The 24,583-nt window shown below is 45.8% G+C and overlaps 1 protein-coding gene across 1 annotated transcript in view; it reads right to left on the bottom strand.

Annotated features, from left to right (window-relative positions):
- The window catches only part of LOC126183299 (Fanconi anemia group M protein), a 237,968-nt gene that overhangs the window by 188,071 nt on the left and 25,314 nt on the right, over nucleotides 1-24,583 (bottom strand). The window contains exon 2 of the mRNA XM_049925138.1: nucleotides 23,895-23,957. Within this exon, the coding sequence (XP_049781095.1) occupies nucleotides 23,895-23,957 (63 nt within the window). The remainder of the gene's footprint in view (nucleotides 1-23,894; nucleotides 23,958-24,583) is intronic.

Below are 24,583 nucleotides of genomic sequence, written 5' to 3'. Positions count from 1 at the left end.
TTTTACAGTGACATAAACTAAAGATGCAGTTTCTTGACTGGTGTCACTTTTCTTGTTGGGGGGGGGGGGGGGGGTGCATATAATAAACAACAATTTTGTAAATGGATGAGGGTTAAGTAGGACAGAGCTGTCTGGAACAATGATAATTGGAGGAGGTAAAAGCAATTACAGGAAATATAAACAGGAGGCATAAAATTGGGTCAGCATAAAAGTCAGAGTTATAATTAGTTTTGTCGTGTTAGAAACCTATATTGGTGCACAGTTGACATGTCATATAGTCTTTTACAAAAAATTTGGCCCAGTTCTGGACAGTCTGGACTTCTCCACAATCACACTTAATATTGTTTTCTGTACTGTAGCCCCATCTTGCCATATTAAACACTGATCTACCCACTCCTGATCTCAGCCTATTCAAAGATTTCCAGGTCATCCATTCCTTGTCATGTTCTGGAGGCAGAGTCTCAGAAACTCTTTTTCCAACCAGAGGGAAGGGAAGTCTATCCTTCCAAAGTTGCACCCTGGCACTTTCTGCCGTGGTAGTAAGTACCTATCATGTTCTATGGAAACTCTTCCTTGACTTCAGTTGCTGCGAATGTAGTTTATGCCCATAGAGGGGATAGGTTTGTTCTTATTCCCCTTTCTTTCATTCCTTATTTGCCGCAATTTCTCTTCGATTGGGTGGTGGTGCTATTTCTGCAAGATGGTATATCCATTCGACAGGAGCAGATTTCAAACAACCTATTATTAACTTTGCAGGTGTTGTTGAGAGCTACATCTACCTGTTTGGCATGTGATGAATTACAAAAACAGGGAGAGCAACCTCTGCTGTAGAATAGGCTAATGAAAGTGCACAGGTTCGGATGGTTTCACGTTGACTGCTCCACTGTGATTTGGCCAATTTTCTTAACAGATTGTTCCTGGTGGGAACTTCCAACTTGCAATTCAAGCAGTGTCTCTTGAAAGTAAGAGATTGTCCAGTGTCACTGCTACGTATTTTGGAGTGTAGCAATATTGAGACTCACCTCCTGACCATGCTATAATCAACTTACAAGTAGCTTCCCTATCTCTCAAATGAAAAGCACACACTTGAATCTTTGAAGAGTAGGGTTTAAGCTGACTTGTGCAACAGTATCTTGATAGATTTTCAAGGATATTCTGAGACCTTTTCAGGCCCACAGTTAACCATTATATATGTTAACACAGAAGGCATAGCAGCAGCCAAAGAAGAGCTGCCACAAGGTCTACGCAGTCAATGCCAGTGCCAGGTATTGTGCATACAAGAGACACACACAAGTTGCGACCTGCGGAAATGGAATGCGCCTCACCATTGAAAGACCGTATAATAAATATGAAAGTGCTATTTTTGTTCATCCAGACATTCAGATCCTGTCCATAGCATTAACCAAGGAAAATATCAAAATTCTCACTCCAGAAACAACCAACTGTACCATTTCATCCCTTTATAAACCACCCACTGCCAAATTTATGGTTAATAAACCCTCCAATTCTCATAATAAAAGAGTGAAGATTGTGATTGGTGATTTTAAGAGCCATAGTAATGTTTGGGGCTACGATCATGAAGATCAGAATGGGGCCGCAGTACAAGAATGGACAGAACCAAATCATTTGAATCTAATCCACGATGCAAAAATACCAGCATCATTCAACAGCCCCAGCTGGAAGCGACGCTATAATCCTGATCACGTATTTAGTAACAACAGTATCAGCCAACAATGTGTAAAATCTGTCGGTCCCCCAATATTTAATTCACAGCACAGACCAATAATCTGTGACATATTTTCTGCTGTTATATCTCACAAAGCACCTTTTCGAAAAGGGTTTAACTTTAGGAAAGCAGACTGGTTGGGATTTTCAGAATTGCTCGACATCGAAGCGACGTATATAGAACCAGCACCAGAACACGATGACACCTTCACTGCTGCTGTAAAAAGCTGTTCCAGAATGTCAATTCCTCACAATTGTTGAATATCTCACATTTCTGGACTTACATCAGACCAAGCCACCCTACTCACAGAATACAGGAACTTAGTTGAAGAAGATCCTTTCAGTGAAGCAACTGTGGAAGCACGGAACAAACTCACTACTTCTATAAGAAAGATAAAAAGGGATCAAGGGATCAAAACCATAGAAAACTCAGATCTAAAAAGAGACAATCAAAAAGCTTGGAGACTCCTGAAACATCTAAGTAATGATCCTTCTACAACAGCTGCAAAGAGAAAAGCAAGAGGAGGACAATCTACTTACAACATCATTCAGTATGGAAGAATTAGATAAGTCTATTAAACAATATAAGAATGGAAAAGCAACTGGCTTAGACGATATACGAACAGAGCAAATAAAGCACTTTGGCATAACAACAAAGAAATGGATTCTGCAACTCTTTTAATAGAGGTAGGTGGGAGATCTACATCTACACAGCTACTCTGTAATGCATGCATCTGCAGTGAAATCCCATCCTTCTCTAAGTTCAACCCCTCAGCTGGCACGAGAAAACTGTAAAACAACGATATAATATACAACTCACTTCCAAATACACAAAGAAGAAGTCAAGGCAAGTCAAATGGGAAAGGGGTCTGAGTGTAGCAAATATCAGAACAAGACATGACAGGTAATGAAAGCAAGGCACAAAGGACACAGCCAAGGATCACCATGAAGCTTAGCATGCAGCAGGAGACATCCTTCTCATAAACACTTCACTCCTAACCCAAGTAATGTTGATTCATTATAGCTGAGAATAAAATCCACTCCCTCAGGGAAAGTGTAAGATCCATCTGGCTGCATTTTTAAGTTATTTCTCATATGTCACATGGCAGTAGCACAGATACAAATATCAGTGCAATAATAGACGAGAATACAAATGTGCAACACACGTAAGAGACCATAATGTATCACCCAACAAACACAAATAATTAAGAAATGTAGCACATGATACTAGTTGTTGACTACACATTGATGTCTAGATCTTGTATCCACTTCATAGCATGAGGTCTAGCTTAAACAAAGTTCTCATCTGATCCACTGTATTTTCTTACAGGGTCAACTTTCATGATGTGGTCCAGAGTCTGCTTAGGTCTTATAATCACAACTTCGGCTGTCCCCAAGTCCCCATATATTAAGTATGGCCATGCATTTTGTTAGTTTCGTGTTCTATGTACCATTTCCATGATAAATCGTAATGATGTGGGACGAGTCATTTTAAGCGACATCACAAATTAATTTATAAATATGGCTACAAACTAAACATTTATAAGATTTAATAACAATAATAATAATAATTATTATTATTATTATATTCTACACATTAGAATAACAGAAATTCTGCTATAGAATAGAAAGAGTCGTCAAGGAAAACTTTTTCAGTTTGTTTCTAAATTTTACTTTGCTATCTGTCAGACATTTTAAAGCACTGGGGAACTCAACAAAATTTTTTGTTGCAGGGTTCTACACCCCTTTTTGTTCTGCAACCTTAATGTGGAGTAATTAATGTCATTTTTTTCTCGTATTGTAATTATGCACATCATTGTTCACATACAGTTGAGTCTAGTGCAGTTGTTTCTTGGGAATTTTTACCCTTGATATGGTTCAGAGGGATAATTTATGAGATAATGATTACTGAGTTTTCCCAGTCATTTTTCCAGATGTCTATTCTGTTAAATGTGTTCTGTCTCCTCATACACCTGCTGTTCCATACTGGCTTCTGTGATTTCAAGTGTTTATTTGGCAAATTCATTACTAAACATTAAATAGGTAAATTATTTGTGTGGTCTATTTATAGTATTTTTTCCCACTCTTTAATGGTTGTTTTTGTCATCTTAGCTTTGGTGGAGCTATGTTACTGATGACAAAGAGCCATAGTACTGGAGTTGAGCCTTAACGTACTGGTGATTACATGTATTATTTCATGGTGCATGCTGGCATGGTGACTATCTTGCTAGACTGGAGCACAGTATTCAGCAATGGTGAAGACTATTTACACTGCTGCCATTCACAATGTGGATGAATTTGCACCCTGGGAACTGCTAGACAATTCTTTTATAATATTATTTTGTGTCATTTGGTTCTGGTCAACATATCTTTTGGTTCTGATCAACATTTTTTAGGATGTTCCGTATACATTAAGGGCCTCTCCAGCATAATGTCCAGATGTTAAGTAATATCTTAAGCTGTTTATTGGTGACATTGCTGAGGTGAAAACCATAAACTCTAATCTTAAGTAGATTCAGACACAAACATCATCTTCCATAAGGGTCTCAGGATCATCACCAGAGTCCTTGGCCCTGGTTCCAGAAATTTACTTTGCCCGCTATGTCCACATCATTCACTTACCTGAATTTTTTTATAACTGTGTAAGGCATATCACTAGCATAGTGACAGAATAATAATGGTACCAAAACTAAACCTTGGAGTAGCCTATTCTCAAACTTAGATGACTCAGTAATATCCATTCCCCTAGTCACTTTAAAATTGCACTTGCTGAGCATGTCTTTTAAGAGCGTTGTAAGCTGAAATTATGGAATCACTTTCTTCAGTTTCAGACTAAGTCCATCCAACCACACTATATCGTAGGCAGCTGTTAAGACTATCCAAGTCTACAAATGCCACAGATGTTTTCAGTCCTCTGATGGTGCAATGTTCTTCAGGAATAGAATGGCAAAAACTCCACACAAACAGCGATTAAGCTGGATCAGTGATGTCTCATGGTTCTGACCACCAGCAGAAAAACCAAAACAAAAACAAAAACAAAAACGTGCTTTTAGTAATCAGCAAAATACTAAGAATAATATGTCTGTCAGAACCTACATTTGTCACAGTGCTGTAAGGAGAGAGCACTCCATGAGGATGTGAGCCACTCTCAGCAAAGCACTGTAGTCTAATTGTAGGGATGTCTCACTGTGCATCATAAAACTGTGAGTCATAAATGTACGACCAATATGAAGTCAGTAGTCTCTTTCTGGGACTATGGAAGGAGGAATGCCATACATCAGTGGTCAGCTCGATGGTGAGCATTTTGTTGGAGCGAGCATTAGCCCACCATTCCCTGTTCCAGTTGCAACTGATAACAAGTCTCACCTGTGTTTGCAAACAAGTGCTTGGTATCTCCACTGCCAATGTCGGCCATGTGATCACTTTACAGTGATTAGCTGTCTCTTTCCCAGGATTCCCACATGATTCAGAACCCCAAGGAAAACACCTTGAGCATGCAGTATGGCTGACTGATTGATTTATTGAGGGGGCTTTTGGGACTACACGCCAAGGTCACCAGTCCCGCAATTCAGTAGTTAGTTGCACAAGATAAAGGTGTCCACTAAAAGTGGGCGAATCTAGTCAGAGAAGTCAAACTATAAAGCAAAGAAGGTAAAAACAAACACAGTAGAAGGCATAAAAGAGCACAGAGCATGCAAAATCCAAAAACTGGAAAAACAGAGAGATAACAGAGCGGTCTTTGCCAGGGGACTGTTCATGGGTCTCAGACCCAGAAACTGTGGTGTCACCGCCAGACACCACACTTGCTAGGTGGTAGCCTTTAAATCGGCCGTGGTCCATAGTACACGTCGGACCTGTGTGTCGCCACTATCAGTGATTGCAGACTGAGCGCCGCCACACGGCAGGTCTAGTCTAGAGAGACTCCCTAGCACTCGCCCCACTTGTACAGCCGACTTTGCTAGCGATGTTTCACTGACTACATACGCTCTCATTTCCCGAGACGACAGTTTAGCATAGCCTTCAGCTACGACATTTGCTACGACCTAGCAAGGCGCCATATTCAGTTACTATATGTCTTCTGAACAGATAATATTGTGAATCATGTACCGTCAAGAGTGACGTTCCTCATTAATGGATTAAAGTTAAGTATCAAACTAATTATGTCCGCTTTCTGAACTCTCATTCCTTGTCATGTTCCAGACCTCACGTCAGTATAGTTCTTCTCCCCTCACGCCGGCCTGCGTGAGCTAAAACGCGTGCATTTCGGCCTCCACTAGTACCACAGTGTTGGCTCTTCAGCCAACACAACATTGGCGATGAGTCAAAACGGTGTTCTTATCTATACTGCCCTGATTTACTTGTGTAATGGCTTCGGCACAATCTCCAGATGTACTGTCCAAATTTTTCGCTTACAGAATCAGCAGACGCAAGCCTGACTGGATGCCCTTTGACAGCTCGTCCAGGGTCAACGTGCAATGCAAAACGATGCGGCAGCTGCCGCTTCACCGCTAACGCAGCCACAACATGCTGTTGCACCGACTTTCAGACCTTTTGATGCTGCACTGGAAAGCTGGACGGAGTGGTCATGCCAATTTGGATTCCATCTCGCCGCCTACAGAATTCAAGGTAACGAGCGGCAGCCTTTTCTCTTGTCGTCCGTCAGAGTGCAAACCTACCATGTGATAGTCAAATTATTTCCCCAACGCGACGTAGCAACTCTGTCCTACGATGAAATTTTGTCTGCATTAGATGCATATTTCAAACAATCAGTCAATGTAGTTGCGAAACGGTATACCTTCTTTCGTACCAAACGTACGGCAGGTCAGACTAATCAGGAGCGGGTTGCAACCTTGCAAGGCCTTACTAGGGATTGTGCTTTTGAGTGTCAATGTGGACTCCCATATTCAGATACTATGGTACGTGATGCAATTGCACAGAACGTTTCTGATGTTCGTATAAGGGAACAGATTTTGAAACTAGTCAATCCCTCCCTTCAACAAGTGCTGGACGTATTGGATCGGCAGGAGACACTTGACTTTGCTCAGGAATCATTTGAAACTTCGCCAGCCGTGTGTCAGGTTAACCGGCCCACCGGGCGAGCTGCACGGAGCAGTAAACAGCCCTCGCGCCGCTACCGCCAGGCTCTCAGCCACTTGTGCCGTGCCGGCAAGCAAATGCAGTGCTCAAATCATGCCTGCAGTGCGCTACTAAACATTCGCATGAGAATTGCTCGTCACGCCATGCTATTTGCTTTTACTGTAATAAAAAAGGACACGTCAGAGTGTTTGCCAGAAAAAGCTCAGATCAGAAACTCAAAACCATTCCAGGCCCTTTGCTTCGCGTCGGAATCGGAATCGCACCAAGGACACTCAGGCTCGCAAAACTTTGCCCATGGAAATTCATGTCGTTCATTCCACTCTGCCCAGTGCCACTCTCTCTAACAGTGACTGTGTTCGTCCCACAAATAGTGTGCGTTGACATCGCCGGAACTCCCGTCAAGTCACACGTGATTTTGTACCAGTGTCAGTTCATGTTGCACGAGACAGTCGCTCTTTTCGTCAGCAGGACAATAAACTTTTTGTAGACTTGGACATTAACGGCAAAGTGATACCATTCCAGCTCGATACCGGAGCTGCAGTTTCACTGATCAATCAAGACACTTACAAACAGCTGGGCACACCTCCGTTGCGTGCCGCAAATGTTAACTAGCTATTCACGTCAAGAAATCCCTGTGTTAGGACAGTGCAGCCTTCTTGCAACATACAAAGGACAAACAAAACTTGTGTCATTTTACATCCTTCGTTCTTCTTCTGCAGTGAACTTGTTTGGTTTCGATTTATTTCAGTTGTTTAACTTGTCAATGGTAAATCAGGTCCTATCAGTGAATCAGACTGTGCCTTCAGACAGTGTTTCTTGTCTATGTGCAGATTTGCAGACATTTTTGCACCGGGCCTCGGTTGCACTAAGAACTATAAAGCACATTTGGAACTGAAAGTAAACGCAACCGAAATTTTTCAGAGCGCGCAATGTTCCCCACGCATTGCTTGATGAGGTTGCAAAAACATTACACGATTTGGAATCACAAGGTGTAATTGAACATGTGCATACTTCTCTCTGGGCATCACCCTGAGTAATTTTACCAAAACCTTTGGGAAAATTGAGACTTTGTGTGGACTTCAAGGCAACAGTGAATCCACAACTAGTGGTTGCAACTTTTCCTTTACCCTGCCCAGAAGATCTTTTTGACAACCTGTGCCCGGGCAAATATTTTTCGAAGTTGGACCTAGTGGATGAGCTTTTGCAAATACCGGTGGACGAAGAATCCCAGCGCGTTTTGGTGGTTAACACGCATCTTGGTTTGTATCAATTCAAACAACTGCCATCTGGATGTGCATCCGCCCCTGCATTGTTTCAGCAATATCTATAAACTGTTTGTGCGTCGGTCCCTACTGCTGCAAACTATCTGGACGATATTGTGATCACTGGACAGACGGAAGAAGAACATTTAGCCAATCTCAGAGCATTATTTCTGGTCTAGCGACATAATGGTCTTCACTTACAGAAGGACAAATGTGTGGTTTTTGCTTGTGACTTGCCACACCTGGGACATGTACTCAATGCCCAAAGCATACATCCCAGTCCCACGCACCTCCGTGCCATACAAGACTTGCCTTCACTGCAGAATTTGAAGCAGCTACAGTGTGTGCTGGGAAAAATCAGCTATTATCATAGATATGTGCCCCATGCCTCCTCCATTTCAGCTCCGCTTCATCGCTTACGCCGTAAAGGTGTTCCGTTCGTCTGGACGACGGAATGCGAACGCGCCTTTCACCGGTTGAAATCGGCGTTGCTTTCCAATACTTGCCTTATGCCATTCGATCCCCAGAAGCCCCTTTTGTTGATGGTGGATGCATCGGATTTCGGGATCGGTGCTGTGCTTGCGCACAAAGATGGCTCGCACGATCGCCCTATTGCCTTTGCATCCAAATTGCTCTCGTGCGTCTGTGCAAAAAAACTATTCACAGATCGAGGAAGAAGCATTGGCTCTCATATTTGGTGTTACAAAGTTTCACGACTTCTTGTATGGTCGTCACTTTACCATAATCACAGACCACAAAACTTTGACATCGCTTTTTCATCCGAACAAGCCTGTACCTCCACGTACAGCGCAGAAATTCATTCGCTGGTCTATTTTCCTCTCGCAGTACCGCTACGATATCTTGTATCAGTCCACTGCTAAGCACGGAAACGCCGATGCGTTGTCCAGTTTGCCTGTTGCTGAGGATAGGGCATTTCATTCCTCCAAACTTGCTTGCATGTTCATTGATTCGGAAACCGATAGACGTGGTCGAATCGTTTCCGATTGATTTTCGTCGTGTAGCTACAGTAACAACTTCTGACCCTGTCCTTGCTACCGTTCTGTGTTTTGTTGCTACGCAATGGCCCTTGTCAAAGTCACGGATAGGGGACCCGTTGGTTCGCCGATTTTTTGCTCACAAGGAGAGACTTTTTGTTCGACGTGGTGTTTTGTTTTTGCGTTCTGATAATGATCAGTCCAGGGTCGTGGTCCCACGTTCGTTACAGTCCTCTGTTTTAAAGCTTCTCCACCAAGGATATTGGGGTATAGTGAGAACGAAACAACTTGCTCGTCAGCACTGTACTCGGTTCAGAATCGATGCCGCGATTACGAATATGTGCTCTTCTTGCATGGTGTGTGACGAACAACAATCAGCACCACCACGGAAATTCTTTGCATGGCCAAAAGCCACTTTCCCTTGTCAACGCTTACACATCGATTTTGCTGGTCCATTCTGGAATGCTTGATGGTTGGTTGTGATAGATTCATTCAGTAATTTTCCTTTTGTTGTCCGGATGTCTTCCACGACATCATCCGCCACTATCCAAGCGTTATCTGCTATCTTTTGCATTGAAGGTCTTCCACAGACAATTGTTTCCGACTTCTGCAAGGCCAATGGTATTCAACATCTGATGTCCGTGCCGTCTTCGCCACAGTCAAACGGTGCCGCTAAATGATTGGTCCGAACTTTCAAGTCACAGATGTTGAAGTTGAAAGAGTCGCATTCTTGGGAGGGCGCGTTATTGCTCTTTTTGTCCTCTTATCGCTCTCAGTTCCGAGATGGTCGTTCGCCGGCTGAGTTGCTCCACGGTCGCTATCATCGAACCTTGATGTCTTTGCTACATCCACCACATAAGGTTCCTGTGCAGCGACGCTGCCTACTACCACCACTATCGAGGTTCACGGTGTTGGTTCGAAGGGCGCATTCTTCGCTGCCTCAGGCACACTATGTATCTGGTTTTGGGGGCCTTTGGTGAGGTGCGCTGGCATCTCAATCAGCTGCGCCTCTGTCGTTGCACGGGATCTGCTGCTCACCGTCTGCTTTCAGCGTCGGTGCTGTCCGGTCAGCGCCCTGGGGACCCATCTACTGGCTCGCCTCAGCCCCAGGTGTTACTGATGCTGCCTTCCGTTTTGCCCCATGGTGGCGCGCCGCCACCACCGCGTCTTCTCCCGCCGGCTACGCCCGCAGTGGACGCGTCGCTCCAGCCGCCGGGCACCCCTCTGGGTCACGTGCCGCCGATCGCTCCCCGGGACCAGTTGTCCTCCGACATGGAACTCTTGCCCGCTCCGGACCATATGTCGTCTTCACCCGTCGAGTGCCCCCGTCCGATGGAGGTCGACCCTTCCGTCCCTCCTGTCTCTCTACCGGCGCATACACCGCATGTTGGCTTGCACCCTGGAGTAGGTTTTCAGGTGTTCCCTAGCTCCCCTCAGTCCGAATGGCAGGGTGCGGGTGGCACAGCCTCACCTGTTGTTAGGCTCCCCACCTCATCGCATACGTCAACATGCGGTCCTCCCCACGGTGGGCGGAGGCCTTATACCACAACCGTCCGCCGATTTGTGGGGGAGGAATGTGATGTCACCGCCAGACACCACACCTGCTAGGTGGTAGCCTTTAAATCGGCCGCGGTCCATAGTATACGTCGGACCCGCGTGTCGCCACTATCAGTGATTGCAGACCGAGCGCCGCCACACGGCAGGTCTAGTCTAGAGAGACTCCCTAGCACTCGCCCCACTTGTACAGCCGACTTTGCTAGCGATGGTTCACTGACTACATACGCTCTCATTTCCCGAGACGAAAGTTTAGCATAGCCTTCAGCTACGTCATTTGCTACGACCTAGCAAGGCGCCATATTCAGTTACTATATGTCTTCTGAACAGATAATATTGTGAATCATGTACCGTCAAGAGCGACGTTCCTCATTAATGGATTAAAGTTAAGTATCAAACTAATTATTTCCGCTTTCTGAACTCTCATTCCTTGTCATGTTCCAGACCTCACATCAGTATAGTTCTTCCCTCCTCACACCAGCCTGCGTGAGCTAAAACGCGTGCATTTCGGCCTCCAGTTGTAACACGGTGTTGGCTCTTCAGCCAACACAACAGAAACCACAAAGAGAGGCCCCAACAACAACTAACCTGTCCCTGGGAGTAAAGCAAAACCTTGTAACTGAAAGTAAAAACCACTTTCAGGTAGTAAACTGTGGACCAGTTCAACCATCCATGAATTGTCTGCTAATATTAAGGAATCTGGAAGGCTATACTTAGTATGAAGGGCCAAAAGGATGATGATGATGATGATGATGATGATGATGATGATGATTGGTTTGTGGGGTGCTCAACTACGCGGTCATCAGTGCCCGAGCAATGCCCCAATTTTTTACACAGTCCAATCTAGCCACTGTCATGAATGATGATGATGAAATAATGAGGGCAACACAAACACCTAGTCCCCCGGCACAGAAAATCCCCAATCCGGCTGGGAGTCGAATCCGGGGATCCCGCGACCCAGAGGCAGCAACGCTAGCCACTGGACCATGAGCTGCAGATGGGCCAAAAGAATGAGACATTCGACCACTACCTGGGGTACCGTCAGTCTGGCTCCACAGCACCATTGTGAGGATGGCTTGTTACACAAGAGAAAACAATGGGTGAGCCTAGTATGACCAATGTGTATATGGCAGAAGACAATGGACTCCAAGAAGAGTGGAAGGAAGAGTGCCAAACTGCAGTAGTCTCACTGGTTGCGCGGAGTTTACTACTGAGAGCAGTAGTGCCCCAGATGTCATTCCACTTCTGGGCAGAGAGAGACTTGACGTGTATCTGCGTATCTGCCTCTGAAATCATGAAAGAGAATGGGAGCAAGTATCTGCCTCTATGGTCAAATGCTCTGCCAGTTCATTTCCTGGGATGCCTGCATGATTTGGGACCCAGAGAAAGACAACTGAGCAGGTGGCACAGCCAAGGGCAGAGACCAAAGTGTGACAAGAGTAGCATCAGTCTACAGTTTACAGGTTGCCGAGTCAGTACACGTTAAAACACGGTGAAGGGAAGCCTGAGTAATAAAATGGGCAGCTCTGTTAATGGCTAGCAGCTTTGCTGTGAACACACTACATGATCATTGACAGTAAATGGTGTTCCATGCCAGTAGGAGACATATAAGCATATCCTGTCTTATCTATCGCTTTAGAACCATCTGTGTAGAAGATGGTACACCTTGGAACTCTTCAAGGATGGAATGTAGAAGATGCCAGAATATCATAGGGGTGACAGAGACCTTAAGAACCTGGAATAGGTCGGTCCTAATCCATGATCTAGGCACCATCCAAGAGGGAAGGTGGTGAGGGAGGAAATACACAGGGCCCATTCCAGTTAATAGGATGGCGATACCGACAGTGTGAAGTGAGATGCATTCAAACCAATGCAACCTTAATGCTGTCATTTTTACTATTCGAACAGTATCTGAAGTAAGTGATTGTTCGATACGAAAATTAGTCTACTTTGCTTATTTTCATTCACTTATGTCATATGGTATTATATTCTGGGATAGCTCTTCCCATTCTAAAAAGATTTTTTGGCTCAGAAGTGGGCAGTTTGGGCAATAAGTGATGCAAGTTCATGAATCTCTTGTCAACACCTGTTCACTAATCTGGGTAGTTTAACACTGGCCTCTCAATATATATATTCTTTACTGTCGTTTCTTGTTAACAATATCAGCTTATTCCCATGAATTAGCAGCTTTCACTCAGTTAATACTAGGTAGAAATCCAATCTGCATTTGGATCGGACTTCCCTAACTCTTGTGCAGAAAGGTGTACAGTATACTGCTGCATCCATTTTCAATACACTACCACAAGAATTCAAAATTCTTAACAGTAATTCACATGCTGTCATATCTAAACTGAAGAGTTTCCTCATGGGTCACTCCTCCTATTCTGTTGAGGAGTTCCTTGAAAAATTAAGCTGATTCCTATGTTATACTCTTGAATGCGTTTACTTAAACTTATGACTTGACTTTTTTTGGGTTCATAAAAACATTTTATTTCATCTGTTATTACTTTTATGTTGTAATTTCATGTGCTGACATGTTCCATGACCTTGGAGATTTTCTCCTCAATTTGGACCTACCGAACTGGGCATGTAAATAAAATAAAAAACCAGCAATCCTATCTGAAGGCGGGTATCAAGGCGTTGGCTCCATCATATTTGTAGAGGGGAATCCCCACTTCTGCGAGGAGACTGTCGACGGAACTAGTGCAAAAGGCACTGCTAGCCAGATGCGCCCAATTATGATGAACAGGGTCAAGTAGTTTCAGAATGGAAGGAGCCGCTGAGCCATAAGCCTAACAACCATAATCTAGTTTGGACAAAACCAGAGAGCAGTACAGAGGGAGGAGAGCAGCTCGGTCTGGAACCCGAGATGTCCGCATGCAAGTAGTCTTCAGATGGCAAATATGGGACAGCCACGTCAGCTTTTATTAAAAAAGAGGCCCAAGAAACAGACATGTGTTACAATATCTAGGCACTGGGTGCATAAATAAAGTTCTGGATTGGGCTGTACTGTGAGTCAACAGCAAAAATGCATAATGCGTGTTTTGGAGAGAGAAAACTGGAAGCCATGGGAAGAGTTCTACACAGAGGCCCATTGGATGGTGCCTTGGAGCTGGCATTCAGCAGATGCTACAGAGTGGGAGCTGCACCAGATTTCAAAAATCATCGACATACAATGCTGCGGTACCCGGAGGCCCAACAAAGGTTACAAGTCCATTGATGGCAACAAGGAAGAGTGTGACACTTAACCCACAAACTTTTGGGATACCATTCTCTTGGATCCAAGAGGTGCTGAGTGAAGTGCTAACTCTAAGCCGGAAGAGCTGTTGGGATAAAAAAATCACAGATAAAAGTTGGAAGAGGATCGCAAAAACCCCTGTCATGGAAGGTAACTAAAATGTGATGGTGCCAAGCCATGTCATATACCTTATGTAGGTCAAAGAAGACCGCGACAAGGTGTCAGCTTTTAGCAAAACCCTGTCGGACTGCTGTTTCCAATCTGAGTAAATGGTCAGTTGTAGATTGTCGAAGCCACACTGATACAGGGACAAAAGGCCCTGAGATCTGAGTATCCAACATAACCAGAAACTAATCATCGTCTTGAGTAGTTAACAAAGTAAGTTGGACAGGCTAATCGGTTGGTAGCTGTCGAGAGATGTTGGGTTTTTCCCATGCTTAAGTATGGGGATAACTATGCTCTCTTGCCATTTCAAGGGGAAGACACCAGTGAGCGTGAGCCAAATGTGGTTGAAAACTGCTGTAGCCATCAGAAAGATCGCGGGAGGCGCACATCGGCACGGCGCATCACGGATGGTAGTTGCCGCACGTCGAGTCCCGTCCACCAGAGGGCACGCGAGAATTCGTACGTGACCTCTGCCGGTGGAACAACAACAACAACAACAACAACAACAACAACTCAGGCAGCACGGGCCGTGCCCAGTCAGTTAACATCGGGCATGCCTAGGACACAGTCTCCATCTACGCTAAGTGAAGTGCGACGTAAAACATGAACAGTGTTACTACACAACTGGCGATGAGTAGGGTCGTTCTTTCGCGTGTTGCGTCGTCGTTCCGGTTCCGCAGCTTATTCACGGCATGGAATATTTAGTGCGGGCTTTGGTTGAGCAGCAGACGGAGCTCATGGCCACCATGAAACAAGTGCTTCTGGCGTTGCTCTCCACGCAGTCTGCTCCAGCACCGTTCCCTCCTCCCTTTCCCCCGTATGACAAGACGGCGGAGGATTGGGACGCATATGAACATCGCCTTCGGCAGCATTTCCAGGCGTTTCATGTTGCCGATGAGGAGGTATGTCATGCTCTCTTCTTGTCTTGGATACCTCCCTCGCTGTATCAAGTTTTGCAGCAGCTAGCGCTGTTGCAGGAACCCTCTTCCTTGTCTTTTGATGCATTGTGTTTATTGCTGTCTTGATATTATCGCCGCCACACGCATGTTGTGGCGGCTAGGGTAGAGTTCCATCAATGCAAGAAACAGCCCCATCAGTCTTACCGGGCGTGGGCTGCTACCCTGCACGGTCTTAGTCGCAAATGTCATTTTGTCACGGAGCAGTCGTGAGAGTCGTATGCCCATGTTATGGTGCGCGACATCATTGTTCGTTCGGCCCCTGATAGGGAGGTCCGGCAACGGGCCCTGCAGTTAGAAGACCCTTCCTTTGAGGATGTCCTGTCCATTGCTCAATCGTATGAAGTCTCTCACGAAGCAGGTCAACAGTTGGAAGGGTGGTGCGATGTCGCGGCGGTTAAGGGCGGCGTGGCTGCATCCACTGCGTCCGGAGTGGACAACGTGCGAGCGGTACAATCCGGCCATTACGGCCGCTCCCGCACGGCGAGTAAACAGAATTCCGGCCGCCAGCCCGTTGCCGTCCTGTGCGTCGTGCTATATACATCATGCTTGGTCAGAGTGCCCCCAGCATTGGGCCGTTAGTCGTAAATGTAATAAAAAAGGACACATTGCTAAAGTTTGCCGCTCAGCCTCAAAAGAATCGAAGGAAGCCGGTACAGAGGACATGGACATTGACATTCAGGAAGTTTCATCGGGCCAGGCTCCCGACGCATCGGCACACAAACTCTTTATCGAGGTGTCGGTTCGGTCACGCCGATTACAACTGCAAGTAGATACGGGCGCGGCAGTTTCTTTGTTGAATGCGCAAACTTATTCCGACCTTGGATCGCCCCTGTTGGTGCCAGTTTACCAGCGTCTCCGCGGTTATGGTAAACAGTTCATTCCCCTACTGGGTCAATTCACTACCGACGTGACTTACAAATCAGTCACTCAGCCTATTACTTTTATTGTTGTCAGTGATGCGAGCTCTGCTAACCTTTTTGGCCTGGATGCCTTTCAAGCTTTCGGTTTTTCTATTGCTCACACCATACAGTTAGTCTTAGAAAGACGTTCCCTATCAATCATTGGAATCTTTGATCTCAGACTTTCCAGATATCTTTGAGGAGGGCCTGGGGCGTGTTTCAGACTTTGAAGCTCACTTAACGTTGAAGGCGTCGGCTCGCCCGCGTTTTCTCCGCACGAGGCAGACCCCTTGGCTCTCCGCCCTCAGGTAAAAGAAGAGCTAGACTGGCTGACAGCCCTTGGGGTCGTTCTTCCCATTTCTTCTAGTGAGAGGGCTTCACCCCTCGTTATTGTCAGGAAACCCTCGGGAAAATTATGTCTTTGTGGCGTTTTCAAGGTCACCATTAATTCCCAATTGGTGGTGGACACCTATCCTTTGCCTCGTGCTGATGAAATGTTCTCCGCCGTGGCGGGAGGCCAATATTTTTTGAAAATCGATCTTTCGGAGGCTTATCATCAGATACCACTTGATGAAGACTCCAAAAGGCTGGCAGTCATCAACACCTCGTTTGGCCTTTACCAATACCAGCGGTTGGCCTTCGGAATATCCAGTGCCTCGGCGATATTCCAGCGTTATCTTGAGCACATCACGTCAACAATCCCTCATTGTATTAATTACCTGGACGACATAACTGTCACAGGCTGCAGCACGAAGGAACACTTGCACAACCTTCGCACCCTCTTTCTCAAATTCAGGTCCGTGGGCTTGCGTTGCAACCTGCGTAAGTCAAACTTCTTCCAACCGTCCATTGAGTATGTGGGCTACACCATCTCTCGGCACGGCGTCCAGCCATTGGGAAGTTTGGTCCAAGGTATCGTCGACCTTCCTCGGCCCGCTTCGCTGAAGGAGTTACAAGCTATTTTAGGCAAGATTGCCTATTACCACCGGTTCATTCCCAGGGCTTCCACCATAGCCCGCCCCCTGTACTGCCTTCTGCGCAAGGGTGTTCCTTTTGATTGGTCGCCTGCATGCGAGCGAGCGTTCACTTCGTTGAAGGGCCTCCTCACGTCAGCGCCTTGTTTGGCTACTTTTGACCCCCATAAGCCGTTGGTCCTGGCTACAGATGCTTCGCAGTATGGGGTGGGGGCGGTCCTGGCCCATCGCAACGCGGATGGTTCCGAGCAACCACCGGCGTTTGCGTCTAAAACTCTTAGTCCCACGCAGGCCCATTACTCCCAGGTGGAAAAAGAGGCTTTGGCTATTGTCTACGCTGTTACCAAGTTTCACCCTTTCTTGTATGGCACAAAGTTTCAGTTAATCACTGACCATAAGCCGTTAATATCGTTATTTGGCCCCGCCTCTCAGATTCCGGATAGGGCGGCCCACAGACTACAGTGCTGGGCCTTGTTCCTCTGTAAGTACCATTATGACATTCATTTTCGCCCTACCAGACAACATGCCAACACCGACGCTCTTTCCCATCTTCCAGTGGGCCTGGATCCTAAGTTCAATCGAGAGGAGATTGTATGTTTTCATTTAGATGTGGCGTCCCGCCAAGCGGTTGATGGCTTCCCAATCACTAGTTCTAGAGTCGCCAGGGAAACGGCAGCTGACCTGGTTCTCCGGCAAGTAATTCGCCTCATTCAGCAGGAGTGGTCATCCCGGCCTCCAGGCCGGGCCTCGGACCCTCTTCGTAATTGTTTTATTCTACGCGACTGCCTCTCGGTCTTGGAAGGAGTTCTCCTTCTGGCTACCGATGATACAGCTCCTCGCGTGGTTGTTCCTGCAAGTTTACGAAGGGAGGTCCTCACGTTATTACACGAGGGGCACTGGGGTGTTTCCCGTACTAAAACCTAGGCTCGCAGACATGTGTACTGGCCCGGTATTGACAGAGAAATTGAGCACTTGGTGGCCGCCTGTTCCCAGTGTGCGAGCCAACAGGCAGCGTTCTCTTCATGGCCACCGGCAACCCAAGCATGGGAACGTGTTCACATCGATTTTGTGGGCCCGTTTCTCAATGGCATTTGGCTCATTGTCATTGATGCTTATTCCCGATTCCCATATGTGGTTCGCTGCTCCTCAACCACTTCAGAAGTTGCAATCCAGGCACTAGCAAAAATCTTTTCTGTGGAAGGTCTGTCAGTCATCCTGGTCTCGGACAATGGACCTCAGTTTATTTCGCAGACCTTCCAGGATTTTTGTAGGCGCTTTGGTATTCGGCATGTTTGCTCTCCCCCCTTTCATCCACAATCGAATGGGGAAGCCGAGCGCATGGTGCGCACATTTAAGACGCAGATGAAAAAGTATGTGCACGAATTTCCTGCGGAGGAGGCATTGACGTTTTTCCTGACGGCATACCGGACCACACCAATGGGAGAACGCAGCCCCCGCAGAGCTCCTCCACAGGTGCCAACCTAGGACTCTGCTGCACCTCCTCTGGCCTGGTCCTCGCCAGTCTTCGCAAAACAGAGTACCTGGCTTTCCACTGGGTATGTCGGTCTGGGAACGTGGGTTTGGTCGCAATCCACGTTGGATACCGGCGGTGGTCCTGAGCCGAAATGGCCGCTGGCTCTATACCTTGCAGATGGGGGACCGGGTGGTACATCGTCACCAAAATCAGCTACGTCCACGTTTGGGCACCCACACTCCGACCTCTCGGGCACCGGCTTCCCCATTGCCGGCACCCGTGTTGGTTTCTCAGGGGACGTTACCGCCTCTCCCCGCTGTGACTCTGCCGCACTGCGATGGTTCTCAGCCTTGGCAGCCTCCAGTAGCTCCAGCACTGGCATCGTCATCGTTAGAGATGCACCAGCGAGAGCCGGGTCCCCTCGCAGGCCCGGTTTCTCAGGAGGCTGGTTCACCTGTGGTCGTCCCTTCCCCATCGTCCCCGCCACTGGGTCTTGCCCCTCCCGAGCTGGACCAGGATCCGGAGTTCAACAGCTTGTCTCCCGTTCTGTCCCGGGCTCCAGTGGTGGGACGACAGGGGCCTCTTTGTGTGGGTCACTTCCAGCCGTATTCAAAGGTTCCGGCTCGAGGTTTGGCAGATCCCCTCGACTCCAGCCTTCCAATGGACGTGGAGGTCATCACTCCTGCCCGACGCTCCACTTTCCGACACAGTGGATCACAGTGGCTTCAGCCCCCGAAGGAGGAGGAGTGCAGTAGCCATCAGAAAGATCGCGGGAGGCGCACATCGGCACGGCGCGTCACGGACGGTAGTTGCCGCACGTAGAGTCCCGTCCACCAGAGGGCATGCGAGAATTCGTACGCGACCTCTGCTGGCGGAACAACAGCAGCAACAACAACAACAACAACAACAACAACAACTCAGGCAGCACGGGCAGTGCCCAGTCAGTTAACATCGGGCATGCCTAGGACACAGTCCCCGTCTACGCTAAGTGAAGTGCGACGTAAAACGTGAACAGTGTTACTACAATAACCCAGAGTAGATGTTGCCTCTGGGTAACATTCAATTGTTGGATCATCTCGTTGTGGCTGGAATACGGGCCGGGGGCAAGTCACATGAAGAGGTAAGAGTCTGCAAGAATTCTCATTCAGTGAAGGGTTCATTACAGGATTCAGCTTGATAGGGCTTGAAACAGAGGGGGGTTTCTTCATCTTGTTTCTGCCAGAGAAAGACAGCAGGATAGGAAGAGGATGCCAATGCTGTCACAAAGTGTTTCGCGATGTGTTCTGCAAAGAACAATGGATCAGTGCACAGAACACCATGTAATATAAGATCCTGGACAGTTGATTGTCGCTAGCAGCCCAGAAGGCTACAGAGTTCGGACCAAACCTGGGTTGAAGAGGCACACATCCCCAGGGAGGAAACACAGTGTTCCAAGCATTCCTTTTTACTCTGCTTAACAAGGTAGCAAGCCTTAGCATGGAGACTCTTAAAAGCGATAAGGTTAGTCTCTGAAGAGCATTGTTTAAATCGTTGCAGCACCAATTGGTGGCCCTGGGTTGCAACTGCTGAGTCCTTGGTCCACCACGATACCGGTCGATGATGAGGGAGACCTGTGGATAGGGGGATAGCAGTACCAGCGGCATGAAGAATAATGTCAGACATCTTACAAGACCGCATCAATGCAATCCGAGAGAGAGGTGTCAAAGTGCACAGCAGACGTATATAAAGGTCAATTGGCTCTGCAGAATGCCCAACATGGGGGCTTGTCTGCCTGGAGGCAGCAGGGGGCAGTATGGCTGAGATCATAAAGAAGGTCACTGAAAGCAGACACTACTAGGTGGTGAAGGTAGCACAGCAAAATAGCCTGCAGACAGCTCATAGAATCATTGCAAGCTATCATGGGTTTTCTTCTTGATGAATTTTGGGTATCTAGCAATAGCCACCAGTTCAGTTCCATCATGAAGACTCATCTGGTAAAAGGGTGTTGTTCCTGGTCTCAACATTGATGAAAGCATAACCTGTCTTTTCTGTATTTTTAGTGCAATTGGTAAAAATTATTTCACGGCCTCAATTTTCTTAGAGGACTGAAAGGAAACTATGTCCGAAGACAATATGGATGATGGAGAGTTTAGACCCTTGGAATAGGTCTAAATGGACCTGTGGTCGGGTTACATACTGTGGCACAACATGCGGTCACCCTTTGGGTACATTCAAGAGGAGGGAGGTGAAAGTCACTATGAATTTGGCGGCCTGTCCTCAGTTGATTTTTTTTTTTTTTTTTGCGAGTGGGTGTTACATTCCTGACTGGCCAAAAAAACACCTATGCAATTGTTGGATGATAGTTGCGTAATAGAGAAGCAAATTGTAGCATGGAAACTGCAGAGACAGGCTTCCCACTTCTGCCAGAAGACTGCCATCTGAGCTCATACAAAAGGTACCAGTGACTAGCCTTACCTCAGAATAACTAATTGTATCAAACAGTCACAAAGCTGACAGTGCTGCTGAACCATATCTCTGGTATCTGTAGTCAAGTTGTGACAAGACCAGTGACCTACAGAAGCATATGAGGGTTGTACAATAACCAAGCCACGAGATATGGATATGAAGGTGGTAAGCGTTAAGCTTACATGTGGGACTTGTTTTAAGTTGGTGGATACTTGGTGATCATGTCAGTTTATTGTCGAAGAGACAGTAAAAAAAAAAAAAAAAAAAGGAGGACTGTGTGAGTACCTTACGGTAATGGTTCCCCAAGCAGAGGTCTGGGTCACGTAAAAATTGGTAGCAATGATAGGAGGTTTAAGAAAAGGCGATCCTCACAGTTCCTTGAAGTTGACTATAATCTAAGGCCACAGAGTGGGGAGCTGTGCAAAATCCAAAAATCATCTACATAAACAGTGGGAGTAACTACCAGACCCAGGGTGCAAACAAATTTGTTGTTGGGTCTAAGGAAAAGTGTAGCATTCAACATTGAGCTCTGAGTGATAGAATTCTCTTGGACTTGCAGGGAGCTGAGGAATGAACAGACTAACCAACAACATAGAGGTGACAATATGCTGCAAATAAAAATCAGTAAAGCTGTTGGGTCTTGTCCACTCGTCTCGTATAGTGTGCCTGAAGGATGTGGCATTCTCAGAATGCTGTACAACAATTCAAGCAAATAACATTAGTAGTTTTATTGCTATAAAGCAAATTGACAATACTTAACTTTGGAGTTACATCGTTGTCGCAAGTAACATGCAAACAGTAATAGTCTTTGCTATAAAGAAATCCAAGTAAGCACTTGATATGGATCACTACAATCTGTTCTGCGAGTGCCGGTCTACTACCGTCCACTGATGTCTGTACACAGAGTCGATTTCAGTGGGCAAGGCTGGCAGGAGTGGCGCTTATATTCACTTCTTGCAGGGGGCTCACCTGTAGTGGTGTGGTCCTCGTCAGCAGGCTACTGGCTTATATCGTGTCAACGCCTTCTCTGGTTTTGCATTCTGCATCTTCGTTCTGGCACTTGTGGTTACACCAGAACAAAAGCACCTTGAAAACCCCAAACATGGAGTATGGCGAAGTTGTGTTGTGACAGATAATACAACGGGTAGTGAAAGTTTTAATTATCACCTCAGAAAAAGTTACATTATTAATTTTTTGTTTGCTTGCAAGCACACGTCTGCAGTCCTGGTGCACAGTGAAATACCCTTGCTGCAGTACTGTAGAAGGCCACTAGCCAAGCCAAAACCAAAGGGATAAAGTGGAGTATCATGCTGTAACTAGCTTTCTGCTGCTGAAGTGGAACACTGGGTCAGTCCATCTTGAGCTGGGGAAAGTGTGAAGCAACAAAGCACCATCATATGACACAATGTTTATCTGGCACAGACACTTTCTGTGTCTGAATTATGATGAATGAAGTGGCAGACCATCTGAGTGTTTTGGGACTGCTATTCTGTTGTGCTACCAGGTTACATTTGCAAAGGAGCATATCATCACAGGAGAATACTACCAGAATCTCCTTATGAGGCTATCACGATGAAGTATCACCGGATTCTGTCCAAGCGGGTGTTTTGCTCCATGATGACATCCTAGCTCATTCTACACAGGACATATGCTGTTTCTTTGAGCTATCAAATTTTACCTCACCCCTCTCTATTCCTGACATGGCACCCATTGATTTCTTCCTCTTTCCTCAGATGAAGAAACCATCTGTAGCAGATACTTCCGGAGTAAAATGTTATTTTCAAGTGGGCCACTTTCTGAATAGCAAAACACAGACTTAAGCAAATAAGATCTCTGCCGAGTCATTTGTGGTTGAGAAAAGTGTTGTGCATTGAAGGATAAATGTGTAGAGAAGGATTAGCACAGTTATCAAGTTCTATGGTCACACCTTTATTATTTTTGAGGTGATAATCAAAACTTAATGATTACCCCTTCTACAGTATGCTCTGTCCAAATAAAAAAGACAGTGATAAGGTGTTAACGCTTTCTAAAAAAACTGCTGAACTGCCATTCCCAAATGGAGCAGGTAATAAGTTGTGAACCAGAACGCCACACTGATAAATGGGCAAAAGGTCTTGCGATTCAAGGATCCAGCACAATTGCTACGCCACCATCCTCTTCAGCAATCTGCATAACCTGTTGATGAGACTGATTGGTCTATACACACAAATGAAAGCTGAATTTTTACCTCGCTCACACAATGGGATGATGTTACTGACAAGCCACTGCAAGTAGAATTCAATTCCCAAAACCATATATTGCAGAAAATCATGAGCAAGTAGTGTTCAAAGTAGAAACAGCTACGCCCACACCTTGGAGGGCGATGCATGCATTCCGAAAGCTGAGATACATCATTTCCAGCATTCTCCCTTCCTTTGCTTGACTAAAAAACAAGCCCTTGCACGCACCCACTTAAAGGTTATGAGGTTGGCCACTGATGGGAGCAGCCTTTTATAACACTGGCAATCTCTTCAATGATCTTAGATTCCTGCCACAATTTCTTCAGACCATAATGGTACCAGCTACCTTTGACGAGGACCAGTGGAAAGGGGAAGAGGGGGTGGCACTGTTTCAGAGGTGTGGGTGATGGCACCATGGAAACCTCTGAGGACATTACCAATTATTCTAGAAGGAGAGGCTGCAACAGTGGCATCCTATGATGTGCCAAGAGTCATGGTTTGTTTAATGAATGGTGATATGGGAGCAAGAACAACACTGTAAACTGATTGTTGCAACCAATATTGTTGTGCAATCACCATTGTGTTGTGGTAACAGGGTTGGAAGTGCGAACTGTGAAATCAATACTTGTTGAGAAACATAAGTTCAGAATCATGTGGGGCAGAAAGGTCCAGTCTCAGCGGAATTACCATTACTTTATATTTCTTATTATTTGTGTGTGTGTGTGTGTGTGTGTGTGTGTGTGTGTGTGTTTTTTTAAGTAAGGGGATTGAGAGTTCATTATTTATTTAATTTTGACCATACAGGTCTGGGAAACCCAGTGTGGCAATACGTCCATAAATGTTAGCTCCAAGTTGAAAAATTGTGTATGTTCTGAAAAATTAGCTTACCCAACAATATTTTCAGGAAATTCAACACGACATTCTTCAGTAGGTGAAGAAGATTCGGGAACACTGGAACAGAAGATAAAGATAACATTTTAAAAAAATAGTTACTGTGCAGACAGAGATGTACAATTCAATGCGAGAGAGGGGGAGAGAGAGAGAGAGAGAGAGAGAGAGAGAGAGAGAGAGAGAGAGAGAAAGGGGGGGAGGGGGGGGGGTTAAGCAATACCATAGCTTTTAACTTTGGAAAACATACCATAAATTATGAAAACAGATACAAGGAGTAAGAAGACTCAGAGCACAATACAGAGTTGATGTAGCAAAGAATTTCATGAGGAAACTGCCCTGGCTGTGTTACATCAGCATACATTAATGATTGTGAAAAATGCACCAATAAATATACATGTGACTGAAACTAATTACATACAAATGATCAGGTAAATGGCTACATACAAACAATTAAAATTACAAAATGATGTTCCATCTGATTTTGAGAATTAAATATTGTAAAGGTCACACATTCTGTCAATGCAACCTCTAAATGTCATGGTATGATCAAAGAGGGTAGGAATGGGTCTGAGGAATCTCTTTTCATGACATTTGTATGCAAGTCCTAGAAGCATACACAGTTTCAGCCAAAATGTTACGGTAGTATGAAACATCAATTTCATTTCAATATCCTTAATAGTTCTTGT

The sequence above is a fragment of the Schistocerca cancellata genome, chromosome 4, assembly GCF_023864275.1.
Source record: "Schistocerca cancellata isolate TAMUIC-IGC-003103 chromosome 4, iqSchCanc2.1, whole genome shotgun sequence".
Classification (NCBI taxonomy): Eukaryota; Metazoa; Arthropoda; class Insecta; order Orthoptera; family Acrididae; genus Schistocerca; species Schistocerca cancellata.
The sequence above is the reverse complement of the archived record's forward strand: the minus strand, read 5'-3'. Positions and strand labels throughout refer to the sequence as shown.